Source organism: Molossus molossus, unplaced genomic scaffold (assembly GCF_014108415.1).
Source record: "Molossus molossus isolate mMolMol1 unplaced genomic scaffold, mMolMol1.p scaffold_m16_p_16, whole genome shotgun sequence".
Lineage (NCBI taxonomy): Eukaryota > Metazoa > Chordata > Mammalia > Chiroptera > Molossidae > Molossus > Molossus molossus.
The window spans coordinates 27869687-27886038 of NW_023425351.1; the positions used below are offsets into that span (position 1 = coordinate 27869687).

The 16352-nt window shown below is 40.7% G+C and overlaps 1 protein-coding gene across 2 annotated transcripts in view; it reads right to left on the reverse strand.

Moving 5' to 3' along the window:
- Positions 1–16352, reverse strand: part of EYA1 (EYA transcriptional coactivator and phosphatase 1) — a 301589-nt gene that overhangs the window by 50867 nt on the left and 234370 nt on the right. For both annotated transcript variants that reach the window (XM_036264087.1, XM_036264086.1), the window contains exon 12: positions 3771–3860. In XM_036264087.1, the coding sequence (XP_036119980.1) occupies positions 3771–3860 (90 nt within the window). The remainder of the gene's footprint in view (positions 1–3770; positions 3861–16352) is intronic.

Here is a 16352-nt window from a genome sequence, read left to right on the forward strand (position 1 = left end):
GGGACAGGAGTGTTCATATCTAGGGCCCGAGAAAGGGCGGGAGTCTTCACGTTGTAAATCCTGACACCGAAGGAGCCAGCTACCAACGCACAGCACGCGAGCAGGGCGGAGCGGGGAGCTCCCACACGCTTCCCCGTGGACTGGGTGCGTGTGGCCTCAAGGAGGACAGGAGGGTCCCTGCAGGCGGGGACTGTGGCCTGAGAGCAGACCCACCCATAATACGAGTAAAGATGGCAACCTTACTCCACTGAAATGCTAGTACTTAACACAAGGCAGAAAGAGAAAATTCAGCATAAGCTTACACCTTATTTGTATTTAGACTTATATCCATCTTGATGAAATATTTTCCTTTAACTGTGGAAAAATCTAGCGGGAGAACTGACCAAATGAAGTTAAACTGAAACTTTATTGTATACTGAGGGCCTGTCCTCACTCTGCTTGCAGATTGCCTTTCAATAAAAACCCAACAGAAAGAACTCTTTCTCCATTCAGTCAGAAAGAGTCGGACTTTACTAAAGAAGCTGAAAAACCCTCCAGTTCCACACTGTCATTCATAAAAAATGACTTCCATATAAGCATCACCGTGCTGCACACAGACCTTTGGGTAAAGTGATACGCAGGACGTTAGGCCGACTGGGAGCAGGAAAGCCAGCATACGCGTGGAGCGAGAGTCAGAGCCCTTCTCTGGTGGGGAATATTAGTTCCTTTGATAATTATGTCTCCCTGTCACTCATGTTTCTTAACATGTCGAACATTTTTATTAGTACCCAAAGTTCAAAATGTCCCTTTTTTAATATTTCCTGGAGTATCAACAAAATTAAATTGTGATTGCTCTGATTAAAAATTGTCACTGAGCAAGATGACAAATAAGAATTCTAAAACTGAAACAATTACCTTTATTTTGTAAAGTACACTTAAGGTATTTTTAATTACCTTGAAATCATACCCTGAATTTCCTCAAGACACTCCTAATAACCATTTTAAGCACAGGGCCATTCTTTGATAACACGAGGTTGGGAACTGGAAGTCGCTCAAATAGTGAATTTTGTTGTTCAGAACCTCTCATAAACCAAGGCTGTGAACTAACCACATTGTACAGAGGGACTAGCTGGCAAGAATTTAAGATTTTAAAAGAAAACGAGGCCAAATGTCAACAATAAGTTCAGACATCACACTTCAAGCTAACTAATACATTGTTAATCTCCTTGAAGTTACTTGTACCCTAGATCTTAAAAAGCTAAACACATGTAATTTAAATATTCCTTTCCTCTACCATAGCCCTTTGCTAACTGGAGTGTGAAATCAAACATTACCACATCGTTTCTGCCCGATGAGATAATTTTGGTTTTCTTAGGAGGATTATGCCAATACACTTATTTTTGCCAGAAATTAATTTTACTTTTTTATTTTGCAAGATACTAATATTTGCAGTGACCAGTTCCAGTTTTGTTAAAGTACAAAAATATAAAATGAAAGATTGAAATATGTATAAGGATCAATTTTTAAAAATATTATGCAAATTAAGAGCAAGCAAAGAATTTCTAAAGACAAAAGCTAAATGAATCTTTTTTCTTCTTTTGGCACGTGCTCCTAGCGGGAACCGAACCCGGGACTCTCCGGTCCTCAGGCCAATGCTCCAACCACTGAGCCAAACCGGCCAGGGCTAAATGAACCTTTCTTTTACACTCTTGCTGATAGCTTTATATTTTTTTCAAGTGAAAGGACTTAAAATCAACTTCTATGGGATTACAAGCTTGAACAATTTTTCCACTATTGTTTTTATATTTGGTTGAACCATATCTTCATTCTCTTTTCTCCGTTACTTATAAGAAACAGTCCTCATGCCAAGAACAGAATTTGATATTTCAATAACTGTGTAGACCTCTCATTATTCTTTTTCTTTAAAAAAATTTGGGGTTGCCCTGGCCAGTTTGGCTCAGCAGTTGGAGCGTCGGCCTGCAGACCAGAGTCTCAGGTTCGGTTCCCGCTAGGGACACGGACCACCAAAAGAAATATATAAATAAAATAGTAAAATTGGGTTTATGGAAACACTACATTCCCTTCATCCCTAAAGCAGAACTTTTAATATGTACTTTTATTTTAGACACTCTCTGTATACAGTTTAGTATGCATAATGTCAGTGAACAACAATTGGGTTACATTAAATCCAAAGTGAGTTTGGAATTTTTTCAGTTTATATTATAACAGTTTTGCCCAACTTCTCACTTTTTTACCACATCGTTTTGGCACAGTATAGACAAGCCATGGCATTTTTAAGAAGGCAGAGTTCACAAACAATAGCAAATTACTGCTAATTTCTCCTTGATGGGTGCTATTAACACCTATTAACATCAATAAGAGGAACAAGGTTGTTCCCAAGAAAAAATACTAGCCTAGTCTAGCATCGTTAGAAACAAATGGAAACTTAGAAAAAGGATTTGAATGTACCAGTAAAATATGAAATTTTTGGTGCTGTTCTTTTATGAAGTGAATCACAACCATAAATCAGAAACAGCTTTTGAAAATAAGTGTGATTATTTATTAAGCTTTTCTAAAGGCAATTCTAAACTTGTCACTTACTTGAAATATTTCTCCCTTAAAAAGCACTAATGCCTTACATGTAATTTCCTTAAGGAAAGCGAACACTTAAAAATGCAAAAACAACTTTTGTATTTTACCCTAAGTGTAAAAATAAATATTTCAGTAAGGAATGGAAAGAAATGAAGCACATTCAAATAATTTCATTGCGCTGGAAGTTGCCAATTCGTCTGTGAGTAGTTTCATTGCAGATGAAAAGAAATCAAAATACAGGACAGATGTTGAACAAACCACATTGAAGGTCTGTCACATACTGGCATTTTTCAAATGATTTTGGCTCATCTATTAAATAAGGTGCATTTTGCTTGATTTTGAAAAGGGAAACATCAGGAAATATTTAAAGGCCAATTGCTGCCAATTAACTTTGATCAGTAAAAGTTCTATTTGAATCTTTCAGATTCTTCTCCTGTCTGAAATAACATACATTTATAAAATCTAGCAAAACAACTTGATGACGAATGGCTGTTAGCAGCCCCACCACAAGCTTGCTTACCAGCATGATTTAAATAAACAACTGTCTCTATTAACAAAGGAGTGAGATGGAATTATAGCCATACTGTCTCAGAATGGAGAGATAAAAAACAATATTCCTTATTCTTCAGAATGCTACTCATGGAGATCATCATATTTGTCACTGCCTATAACACATTTAATGAGCCAGCTGACATGTGTCTCCCCAAATGATAATGGACAAATAAAATCACCAGCAGTTTGACATAAGAAGTCCTGGTACCCAAAGAATAGAGGCCCAACTGAAATGTCATCCAAGCAATGGGGCCAGCCAGAAAGGAAAGCACCCAAGACAGGGACAGTCTGACACAAACCGCATGTGTGAGTATTATGAATTCTATTGGATTATAAAGGCAATTTATCTCAATGGTGATGATGTAACTGAGAAATCTGTAGCTTCTGATCTATATAACTTAATATTTAAGATTCTTCACCTCAAATTTTCATCCTTATCAATGGTTACGTGGAATCTATCTTTGAAACACAACAGCCCAAGTAAAGCAAAACAAATACCATGAAAGCAAAATGCATGACTGTATAATGCATAATTACTCTACCTCATTATTCCAATTGCATATTCAAAAATAACATCTCTTATTGTTAGACCAATCACCTATTTTCAGACATGCAATATGAAGTTTATATAAAATAACTGAACTTACTTCTAAGTCATTAAAAAATAGATGTGTGTCTGCCAAGTTGAAAATCATTTCTTCCATTCGCAGTCCAAGGGAAACTGAAGTGGGTGGATCCTAAAAGAAGAATGTTACAGGTCAAGAGCACGTATACTTCAGGTTACGTGAAATACAGTGTCACATTAAGAGGGAGTCAGTGTCAGGAAAGACCCAAAGTGACCCACTAGGTGGCTTGAGCTCCAGCTGCCTTTGGTGTGCATGATTTAGTATATATGCAAACTTCAATGATTTATTTTATTTAAAAAGTGCCCCCAATGTTGTTGGTGCTTTGCCTAAGAAATAATGCTGCTTAAAATGTTACAAAAAATATAAAATCTAGGGTTACTTAGACATATGAAGTAGAGGAAATTCAGCTTCATGTAATATATTTCAGGAGCAAGAAAGTCAATGAATCAAGAAGACATTGCTGATGTTATACCACAATCCATTAAAAGTATCTAAAGGCATTGCCACAAATATTAGAAAATAGAAACAATATAGATTAATTTCTGAAGGGCAGTAAATACTAATTTTACTGCAGGTGATAACTGCCATTACTTTCTATTGATTCGCACTGCCTGCCAATTTTGAGTACACTCCAAAGTAGGAGATAATGACCACTCTGACCACCTGGCACCATGCCAGTGCAGGGAGCATATTTAATATTCATATGACACTATCCAATCATCAAACAGCCCATACGGTACACGGAGGCGTCCAGTGACGTCTACCCAACCCATACCCTGATGACATTTACTTGCATCGAGTCAAACTTGGGGGGATATGTAGATATTCGCAGGTTTTGTGGTGTTATGGTATTTGTAATGTATCAAACTGAGGAAGCAAAATGGTTTATGGTGACTATCCTGCATAATTACTGAAGAAAAACATTTCCGTAGAGAAAGTATTTAAGGATGATGCAATATGAGTTTTTGAAAGTTTTAATGGCATTCTAATAACAATATCAACATTCACAGGTGTGGCACTATAAAGTTTTTCCAAAGAACGGTATTTTCTGATATACTGTTTTATTATCACAGTAAACTTCTGGAAGAAGTACGGAATCTACCTGCATCACCATTTGATCAGGGAAATTGTAACTAGAGGAATTATGCCCTCACATCATCTACCTGCATCATCGTTGGATCAGGGAAATTATAACTAGGGGAATTAAGCCTGCACATAGACCACACCTGGCTGGGGCCCGGGTCTTTGAGTCTTAGGCTAGCGTCCAGGACATCAAACCCAGGGAAATAGGATTCTTGCTTTCTAACACCGTCCAACCTAAACCTTGTGTGCTTTCTCACTGTCTTCATTCCAAAGCTCAAAACATTCCCGTTTGACCCTCTACTGTCCATGTATCCACGCTTTATCATTTCTTGAGAATTTACCCCAAGAGCCACTTCCTCACAGGCTCTGGGAAGTGGCAGGAAGTGACAGAGAAGAGCCCCTGACCCCAAGCTCACTTTGATGTCCCCTTCTTCTTGAGCCTCAGTTTGCTCATCTAGTAAGTCAGATGACAGAATGGCAAACACATTGTTCTCATAGCATAAATGGAATAAAAACTGTTTCTTAGAATAAATAAAAGGTTCTTGTCTCTTAATTTGGTTCAGATCACACCTGATTATACACCCCAGAGGAACGATGGAAGCGGAGATTCATTGGGTGCCAGCTAGGGGCCAATCAGCTGTGGCCAGGGAGGTGGCGTCAACCCTGCCTGCCGCGCCCACCAGCAGCATTACCCGCCCACACCCTGCCAACCCCGCCCACCAGCAGCATTACCCCGCCCACACCCTGCCTGCCCTGCCCACCAGCAGCATTACCCCGCCCACACCCTGCCAGTCCCGCCCAGGGTGTAAACTTCCAGAAATCCCAGAGGAGGGGCAAAGGAGGGCTTGGCATCCTCTCCTGCCCTGGGTCTTCTCTGCCAGCTGACAGACAGTGGAAACGGGGCAGAGAACACAGTATCCTCAAAAGTTGGGGAGTTAGGCTGGCCAAGGGTTTAACAAATTCCCCAGGGTTTTTAAGAGGCAGAAAGGAAAGAAAGATACAGAGGCCAACTGAGTGTTGCAAGAGCTGTGTGGGGGGGACAGGAGACAGCACTTCCCTCAACCTTCCGGGTGGTGATTCCTACTCCTCAGCCTTTTCAGACTGTCCCTGCTTCACACCAACTCACTCCTAGGAAACTTTAAGGCTGAGAAGAATTAAAAACAGTTTACAAACAAGTAAAGAAAAACTCTCACTGCATGCTGCTTTTATGGGAACTTGCTCACTCACTCCGATTCTAAGTATCAGCAAGCTGCTGGAAAAGCATATATGCTCAAATATACCCTGGAGCAGAATCAACCAGTGGGGGGAGTTCAAACAGCTGTTTCTAAAACAAAACACCTGACTAAGGTGTTTACTCCCTCTTGTTCAGGCCAATAAAAATACACTGACTTGTCTCATAACCAGGTCAATGAATCTTTTTATGTGGCAAGGCACAGGAGGCTCACCGCGCCGACTTCATTGCCAACTCTGGAATTTATGTGCCACGGTATTGTTACTTTTGAAAAAGTATTCCTTCTTCCTGATATGGTTGCTTATTTATGCCGCCATCAAAAGAACTACTCCATTGTTTGTTAATATATAGCATACTTTAACTTTTCTTCATAAATTAAGAGTAATGGCTTACGAGTCAGAATACTAATAAATTTTAAAGGCTTGTTCAGCCTCGTGGTCAAATACGACACAGATGTTGGCCTTATTTACCTTTTCATGTTTTTCTCTTTTGTTATTAGCTTTCGTGCCTTAACAGCTTTTATACCTGCCGCTCCACCGTGTTATGAACCATTTACTATACCCAAAGAACAGTTTTAAGAGTTAACCGGAATGAGGGAATTTTAGAATAGGAAGGGGCTCTAGTTCGGGGAGCAGTGTTTTTCAAACACTTTTTAACCACGATCCACAATAAAAAAGATATTTTACCCCAAGATCTAGTAATACCTCCCTTCTTCCCTCCCTCTCTCTGTCTGTCTCTCTCTCTCTCACACACACGCACACAGCTGAAATAATGTAAGTTTGGCAAAAGAAGAATTTCTTTGCTGTGTGGGGTGTACTCTGATATTTTCCATTTCATAGTCCATTGAAGTGTCGCAATCCGCAGCTTGGACAGCAGAGCTCGGGAGGACACCTACTTCTGATGAGAGAGCGGGAGAGCTGAGTGTTGGCGGGGAGGTGACTCGCCCGTGCTAACAGCTGGCAGGGTGCGAAGGCTTCTCACCCCGCGTTTTCCCTAAGAGCAGATTAGCAGAAGAGCAGACAGATAACCGTGTCCACAGATCTGCCTACACATTCTGGCAGTGGAGTTCTTCTCAGATCGAGGTTAGGTGTTGCTTTCCTGTTCTAACGACCTTTTAATGCTCTTCCAAGTTTTCAAACATGGCAGATACAAACCAAATGTGACAAAAGCTAACACTGAACAGTTAATAAATTAGTCATAGCTTGATGGCTTATTTTGGCCTCTTCAGAAGAAGAAGAAAAAACTGACATTTTTTTCTTGAGACCCAAACTGAGACGGTAAAATCGCTGCAGTAACGAATTCCAGAGCTGCAGTTTTGAAATGGTTGCTTTTGAAACACCATGTTTTGTTCGATCACTTTTGAAAAATTATAGAAACTTGGCCTCCACTTCAAACAGGCGTCTCTTTTTAAGGACCTTTTTCTGCCAAATCTCCGCTCTTTTCCGAACTTGATCCCTCCGTGGCAGCTGCCACTGCTATCTAATCTGGACAGGTCCCCGTCCCTGGTGTCTCTCACGTCATCGATCCGTTGTGGGCAGCTTCCTGGAACCTGACTGCCCATCATCTCTTCCTTAAATTATCTTGGTCCCTAGGGTCATTTTCACCCATTCCTCACCCTATGCACACCGCCCTGCAGACCCCGCCACACTCATGACTTCAAACACCGCGCCCTGCCCTCTGTTACATCAGATCTCAAGTGTAGGCCCACGTACCAATGACCTGTTGGTCATTTCCACTTGGATGTCCCGCAGAGCACCTGACACTCAACGTGCTGCGGGGGGAGTCACTGTTTTCCCTGGAAACCTCCTGTTTTCCTTCTTTAGGAGGATGGTACCCTGGGACCAGCCCCAAACCTTGACATTCTTCTAAACAGCCTCTCTTTACCCCCACACCAAATCTGTCTGTACATCCTGCCCCTTGGAACTGGATTGTCTTCACCACCCTTTAATGTTTCCCTGGCCAAGTGTCTCTTTTGTAGATATCGTCACCAGATTCCCTCCCGGGCTCTAGGCCCAGGGTCTCACCAGGCCCATTCTGTTCTCCCATCTCTTAGGAAACCTCCAAACTCTTCGGCAAGTACAAAGGGCCCATAAATGTCTGGCTCTTGTTTACCTCCCCAATGCATGACCTATGTATAGTTTTCTAAACTATTTTCTTTTTAATCATAAAACCTTTTCTTCAAAAGATGACTGGGCAGAGGCCTAGTGTAAAAGCCAAGCGGCTCTGGTGGAAGTTCCCAGCGAAGGCCTTAAAGAAAACTGGGCACACATCTCACTGGCTCCCCACATTGATACACTGAGGTCTCCGACCCAGCCGGCATGCTCACATCCCGCATCCTTGCACAGGGCATCTCTACTGCCCCTGCATCTGCTCAGAGTCTCCCCCCGACTCTTCCCACTGACTCATCGGCCGCTGGGTACCACAGCTGTGTGCTCATCTAAGGAGGGCAGAGTCTTATCCCTACATCCTTCTATCCTAGCACAATGCCAGGTACAAGGGCTTTCCCAGGCTGGTAGAAGAACAAATGAATGAAAAGCAGTAAATAGAGAATACCCAAATAATTCCAATGAAGAAAAAAATATATATGTATATATATAGATAATCTATCTATCTATCTATACACACACACACACACAGACACACACACATATATATATTATATATATATAATTTTATCTTTATTTAGTTACCAGGGTTCAGTGTTGGGAAAAAAAAAATTCCTAGATTCCTAACTTAGGAAAAACAAACAGACATTTGAATACTGAAATCATTCTATGTACATAGTACAGGATTAAACATGTTCATCAGTAATGCCCGATTAATCTGTACCTGGTTAAAGAGCAGCCCACTCTTAGAATAGCTGCTTACAAAACCTCCGCATCTAGTTAATGAAGTGGAGAATATTAGCATAAGATCAGCAGCCAATTATTTATTTTTACTTAAAAATTTTTTTTTTCTTTATTGATTTGAGAGAGAGAGAGGAAGGGAGAGAGATAGAAACATTGATGAAAAAGAACATCAATTGGCCGCCTCCTGCATGCCCCCCACTGGGGATTTGGCTCACAACTTGGACATGTGCCCTGACTGGGAATCAAACCAGCAACCTCTTGGTGCATGGGTTGATGCTCAACCACTGAGCCACACCAGCTGGGCCAGTTATTTATTTTTAAATTCAATAGTGGCATGTATTGCATTTTATAAAATATATTCTTTTGTACTCTATAATTTAGTTCCCTAGTAAAAATTGAATAGTACAGAAGAGAGGCTCAAAAAGAGAAAATTCAATCAAATGCTTTGTCATTCTTCTTATTTAATGAAGAAACAGTGAACACACACACACACACACACACACACACACATACACACACTACACAGGAATGAAATTTAACCCTGATCCTAAATTATTTTAATATGATATTGAATTGCAAATGTCTTCTTAAAGTCATGAAAATAAAGTGAAGGAACTTGCTGCAATGCTAGGCTACCATGGCTGTTTTGGGTTAAGCCAAAAAGGATTATTTCTATTGAACAGAAAGCATTATTCAGAAAAATTAAATAACAATGAAATCTGTTGAGGGTAGACGCAGGCCTAAAACAATTGCTCTGCTTTCATCCTCTGTCAAGTGACCTTTAATTATCCCTTGCCTCAAGATCTTTTTCTCTGGTTTCTAGAACACAGAACTGCCCACAGGGACTAAAGTTATTATCATCCCACACCAAAATCACCAGCATCATCCTTGGCCCATTGTCATTCTTTTCCTGTTTCTTTTTTTCCTTAGCCTGATCACTGCTATTATACTAGATCTTCATGTTAAGAAAATGTTTAAAAAAGAAAAAAGAAATTTGAGACAAAGTCAGTGCACAGACATGCTGACATGCCATGAACGTCAGCCTCCAGTGAGATTTATGTCTGTCAGTGTTGCAGTCACATGTTGGAGATCTATAATCTGATTGGAGGTGAATATAAGAAAAGGGTGTCTATAAATACGTGTGAGCATTGGAATAATGGAAAACTAGAATACGGCCTCTTGTTGCCCTTTGTCATTTCCTAGATGAGCTAGGGCATTTGGTAAACTTTAAGGGTCATTTAAAAAGTATCTGTTAGTAAGCAACATCCATAGTGGTTCAGAAATTTGATGTTACCAAGACTCAACCACAAGATGAAGACACCGTTGCCCCTGCAAGGAGGTCCCATTTGCTTCTACATCTCAGCCTAGTAATCATCTTAGATGAAAAGTAATGAAACTGCCTCGTACACGGGGCGTACGGTGAAGCCAGCCAGTACATCTGCACACCAAACCCGGTCTAACACTAGTCCCAGCACAAGGCATTGCAGCATGCGCGTTCTTTTGCTACCTGGCACAGACATTTAAAAAGTTTCTTCTAAAATAATTGTGCTTATAACCGGCAGGCAAAGAACTCTTGTACTCAGGGCAGAAAAAACACCCAAACTGTACATTCTCATAATGGTCATACTAGAGGCTTTGTTTAGATAAATTACACGACATCTAGAAACTTCTGTGCAAAGGACCGAATTAACTGACTGAAAAGGCAACCTATGAAATGGGAGAAAATATTTACAACTCAGATATCTGATGAGAGGTTAATATCCAGGAAGTATCAAGAACTCCTACAACTCAATAATAACAATAAAAACCTAATTTAAAAATGGTCAAAGGACTTGCAGAGCTATTTCCCAAACAAGATATATAAATGTTCAATAAGCCCATGAAAAGATACTCAATATCACTAATCATTAGGGATTATAATGTGCTGAAGCTGTGGAGAACTGACCTGGGGCACTGCTGGCGGATGTGAAACGTGCTACGGAAACAGTCTGGCAGTTCTTCAAAAAATTAGACATAGAATTACCATGTGATCCCACAAGTCTACTTTTGGGGATATACCCAAAATAACTGAAAGCAGGGTCTCAAAGAGATAGCTAGCTGTACATCCATGCTCATAGCAGCCTTATTCAAAATAGCTAAGAGGTAGAGGCAACCCAAGTATCCACTGACAGATGACTAGACGAAACGCGGGGATGCCCATACAGTGGAGCATAGTATTCAGCCCTGAAGAGGAAGGAAATTCTGACACAGGCTACCACATGAATGCACTTGAAGAGATTACGCTAATTGAAATAAGCCACTAACAAAACGAACAATGATGTATGCTTTTACTTATGGGAGGTACTTAAAGTTGTCAAAATCAGAGAGACAGAGAGTAGACGGTGGCTGCCAGGTTCGCGGGAGGAGAGAAGGGGGAGGTGTTGAATGGCCGCAGACTTTCAGTTCTCCAAGATGAAGGCTTTGGGGATTGGCTGCACCGCAGCGTCAATTTATTTAATATCACTGAACTGCACACTTAAAAATTGCTAAGAAGGTAGAGTTTATATTATGTGTATTTTATCACAAAATAAAAATTAGAAACGACTGGAGAAATGTAACTGTTGATTAGACATTTAATGATATTAGGAAATAATTACTTTTTCTAGATTGCTAAAGTACTGAATATCGTCTACTATTTCTATTATAAAAAATGCTTTTAACAGAGTCTTAAAAACATATCAAAATATATACAAATAAAATAATGTATTATCTGGGATTTGCTTTGAAAAACAATTGTAGGACAGAGCGGGGCGGGGGCGGGGCGGGGGCAGGGCGGGGGGGGGGGGTGGCTGTGGTAAGGATACAGACAGGATTAGCCTGGACGGATAACCGGGAAAGCTGGGAGAGGGTACCCTGGGTTTCCTTACACTGTTCCATCTACTTTTGTATATGTTTAAGTAGTTTCTATACTTCAAGTTTAAAAAGTATATAAAATACTCACCAACACAAGATTGGTTGTCTTTTGGTGGTAAAACTACGGATTAAAATTATTTCTTTTGAAAATTTAAAGCACACCCAAATTATACAAATTAAAATGCAAAAAAAAATTTTTAAAGTCAAAATCATAAAAGCCATGCAAAGCTCCCCGGTATGTCACTCTTTATTAAAAAGAAGGCATCAGGACTCACTTGGCAATCTCTACCCAGACTAACTGGGACTTAGAATACACCCGACAGAGCATATCAGACACTGCTTTTTCTGTGCGAACTCCACTAATTTTTATCATAGGGGATGTTCTTGTCCAGAAAACCAGAGGAATGCCCACATCTAGAACAGGACCTATGTCTCATACCTTTGGGAACAGTGGTGTCACAGTGCAACGCTGATCGGTGGCAAGGGAGCATTCCTAGCGTCACCTAAGAGCAGTAACCCCAGAAGCACCTCACTTAGCACCTCTGGCATTTCCGTTCTGGTTGACAGCTCCTGTGGATCCTGACTGCTCCTGACCCACGATGCTAGTGTTATCATTTGACATCCTGTTACGGACTACTTCTTACTAGTCCAATGGCTGCAGCTACTGGAGAGTGCTTGTAATGAATAATACAGGCAGACCTTTGGAATATTGCTGTTTCTTTAGAGATTCTGTGGGTTCACTCCTTGTGGATTTTGAGGGGCATTATTCAGAATAGTTTTGTCCCAGTGAAGGACTGCTGTTGAAGATTCATTCATTCCCTACCAACAGTCTCCTTTATTCATTTATAAACTCCCTGAAGGCAGGAATTATGGCTAGGCACCTATGACACTACCATGTATGCAGTTAACAAACTATAAAAGACTGACTTTTCTGAAAAACTTGTTAGTGTCAGGCCAGGACACAAAGGGTGACTCAGTAGGAGAGGGGAGCGTAGCCAAGTGTGTGTCTTGGGTACTGTGGCCCACATAGCTCAAAAGGTTTTGTGTGTACAACTTCAATATTGGCAGTACAATTTTCTGAATTACTTCATGGATGGTTTTGGTGATCTTTACTTCAACTAAACTACTCTATACCAGAAGGCTAAGATACTGAGTACCATACTGAGTACAATCTATGACCTCTATTTTGACTAATTCTTTTGATAGTCTTCAATTTGGGGTAGTCCTCACATGGTGACCACATTGAATTAGCATGGGCTCTCCCCCAACAGGGACACCACAGTGAATTCCTGCAGGTCCCTGGGGAGGAGGGGCGGACCGTCTTTTCTGCCACGCGTTTTGCTCTCTTCCAGTGACCAGGATGAGGTACATGTTGCTCAGATTATTTTGTTGCCCATTTACATTGAGAAATATTCTAGTTACATCTGCACTGCTGATTCCTGTATTTATTTGCACATGCTATTCGATCTTAGCTATCTTTTAAGTAAGCACTGAGAAAACTGTTTTGAAGGGCGGTAGTCACTCATTCCCAATTCTCACTTCCTAGCTTCAAATGGCAATTTAGTCTGTTTTTAAAGGCATTCCTCCAGTGGAGGCTGATCCAAAAATGAGTTTCTTAACCTGTTTTCGTTTAATTTCTCAAAAATTCTACTTTGGGCTCAGAGTGTCCGTGGTTCTGTGAGCCTCACAGTAGAAAGTTTTAGGAAAACCTGCTTGGTTCTTTTTGGGTTTTCAGAATAGGATCTGGAGTGTTTTTCTGAATGCAAAAATAAAATGCTTCTCCTTTCTCTAGAAACCTTAAAGCTAACCACTTATCTAACCATACAAACATCATTCCCTTTTAGGTAACTGTTTGAAAAGATACATCTGAGATTTTTAGCTTGGATTTAACAATGCCACAAATGCCAAATATCACATTAGATCTTGTGTAGTTCCCCCAAAAAACCTGTAAGTCATTTCAGTTTTACTATAAGAACAACTAAAAACAGCACCACATGCTAATAAGGAAGCAATATCTCTTTATTGCTTAGATGAACTGGTAAAGCATTAAAAGAAAAAATTGTTCCCATTTTTAATGTAGTGCTGGTTTCTATTTAGACACCCTTGCACATTTCACCCCCTTTCCTTTCTTTCAGCATCTTATTTCTGTACACTAAAAAGCAAAAAAAAAAAAAATCGAATGGTCAAATAAACCAAACAAACACATAAGGCAATATGAATTTGTCCAGTTTAAATTCTTTCAGTGGAGATCTTTAACAACCAGTTTAGAACCCAAGCCACCGTTCTAATTTTAGACAGCGACAGCATTCTGAATTACAGATTGGGTTCTACAAAGCACCTACAGAGTTGGGGGTATATTTTCCTGAAACCCCCCCAAAATTAATTTTGCTTTTAAATTTTTATTACTATTTTCAATTTATAATTACATGTTACATGTATGATAAATGTCTTCTGCATTCCGCGTGAGTATGTACCATATTACATTTGAGATCAACTCTACACAAACTCCTAGCAGCTGCTCTTCTACTTTGGATCAAAAAGTTGAAGGTATCATGTTTTTAAAAATTGCTAGGATTTGGCTCAGTTGTTAGAGCATTGGCCCACGGACCAAAGAGTCCCAGGTTTGATTCCAGCCAAGGGTACATATTTCGGTTGCAATTCGTCCCCAGCCCCGGTTGGGGTCATGCGGGTGGCAACCAATAGATGTGTCTCTCTCACATCGATGTTTCTCTCTCTCTCTCTCTCTCTCTCTCCCCCCCCTCCCTCTCTCTCTCTCTCTTCTTCTCACTCTGTCTGAAGATAAGTGTAAAAGTATCCTCGGGTGAGGATTTAAAAATAATTAATTAATCAATTTAAAGGATTAATCTAGGCTAGAAATGGATAACTAGATGATGGTTCAACTATTTCAGAAAGTGTAACTAGTAACTCAGGGTACGGAACTTATATTCTGAATTTAGGAATAAAAGAGAAGGTTTCTAAATTCTGTCCACACTGGTCCTATGTGGGCAGCTAAGCCTCCTCTGACAAGCAGTGACTGAGAGGCGTGGTGGCCCGTGAGGGGACACTGCCAACCTGAGCAGGTTTATGAGGATTTGTTGGTCTATGTGAAAATCCTGTAAAGTATGCTCAACGCAACAACAAATCTTTAGGTGGTATCAATCAAATAAAAGAAAAAAATACCCATTTTGGACCCCATAAACAATTCCTTATTTACAATGCCAACATTAAAGCCACAAACGGTGCCTGGATGTCACTTACCATCATTTCTCCCCATTCAAGATCTTTTGTTTTGGGGAAAAAGCAACTGAAAAATAAGCACGCGGTGGCATATGGGAGTGGCTAATTTCCAAAGCCCCATGCTTGCTGCTCACAAGGAAAGGATTAATGATAAGATTAGAAAAGTACTTCCTTCATTGTGAGAGAAGGAAAAAAAGTATGCTAAAATACTATCTCTTTTTAAAAATATTACTAGAAGTGTTATGTAAATGATGTGTACAACCTATGAGATGCAAGGTTCCACTGCTTACTCCCACCTGTCTGAAGTTCTCAAAGCCATCAGCAAAGATGAACTTTTCTCAGTTTTATAAGGACCTATCACAGGACAGCTGGCCTGAAATGCCAAGTTTTAGGAGTTGGGCGTAGTTCGGATGACAGTTAAGGAATAATCTGGATCACCACGAGGCTGTATACACATGAAATGTAAGTCACAGTTCACCTACTGGCTGAATGATTAAAACACAAAACAAAACACAACAACCCAAACTTGCGGTGGAGCTAATCAGGTCGTTTTTTACCGATTAGATATGTGACACTCGACTGCTTTCATTTTCTCCTTACTTAAGAGACTCCCTCTTTCAACATCAGGAAAATAATAGCCACGTGGAGAATAAGAGAAAGAACCCAACCATTCCAAAGATTAGCTTTCATTGTGGTGAAAACCCACTGAACCCCACACACGGGACAACTGCCAGGAAGGGGCACAAAGAGGGAGGAGGAAGAAGAAAGCCAGAGCAGACCTGGCCAAATTGGCTTCCACACGGAGGGGCCCACGCAGTGCCCATGAAAAGGCTAAATCCAGTCACAGAGCTGTCTAGATTCCACGGTGACCACGCTCCTCCCTCAGGTTACAGCCCGCTCTCAGGCCTTTATGATGTCCTACCAGGAGCACAGCAATCATCCCCTTTGCTATCAGATTCCTCTTCCCATTGGACACTTCAGCGTGCCACTCCCGTCTGGGCTGCGCATGGCCTCCCCTCGCCCACAGCAGAGCCCTGGTGCTGGGCTCCCTGAGGGCGGCGGGCCGATCCGAAGTCCAGATCATATTCCTGGTGTGGTCAGGTAACAGATGTGCTTCCTTGGGCCAACTATTCAATTTTTTTGAGCCACAGTTTCCTCATTGGGAAAAGAGAGACTAATTGGATAATTAATGGGAGAGAGCAGTGTAAACTGTAAAAGCTGAACAAAGACATGGTGTTTTTTATTCCATTTCAATGTATTTTCTGCTGCTCATCTTCAGAGGGTTGACCCACTACATACCCTTTATGGATG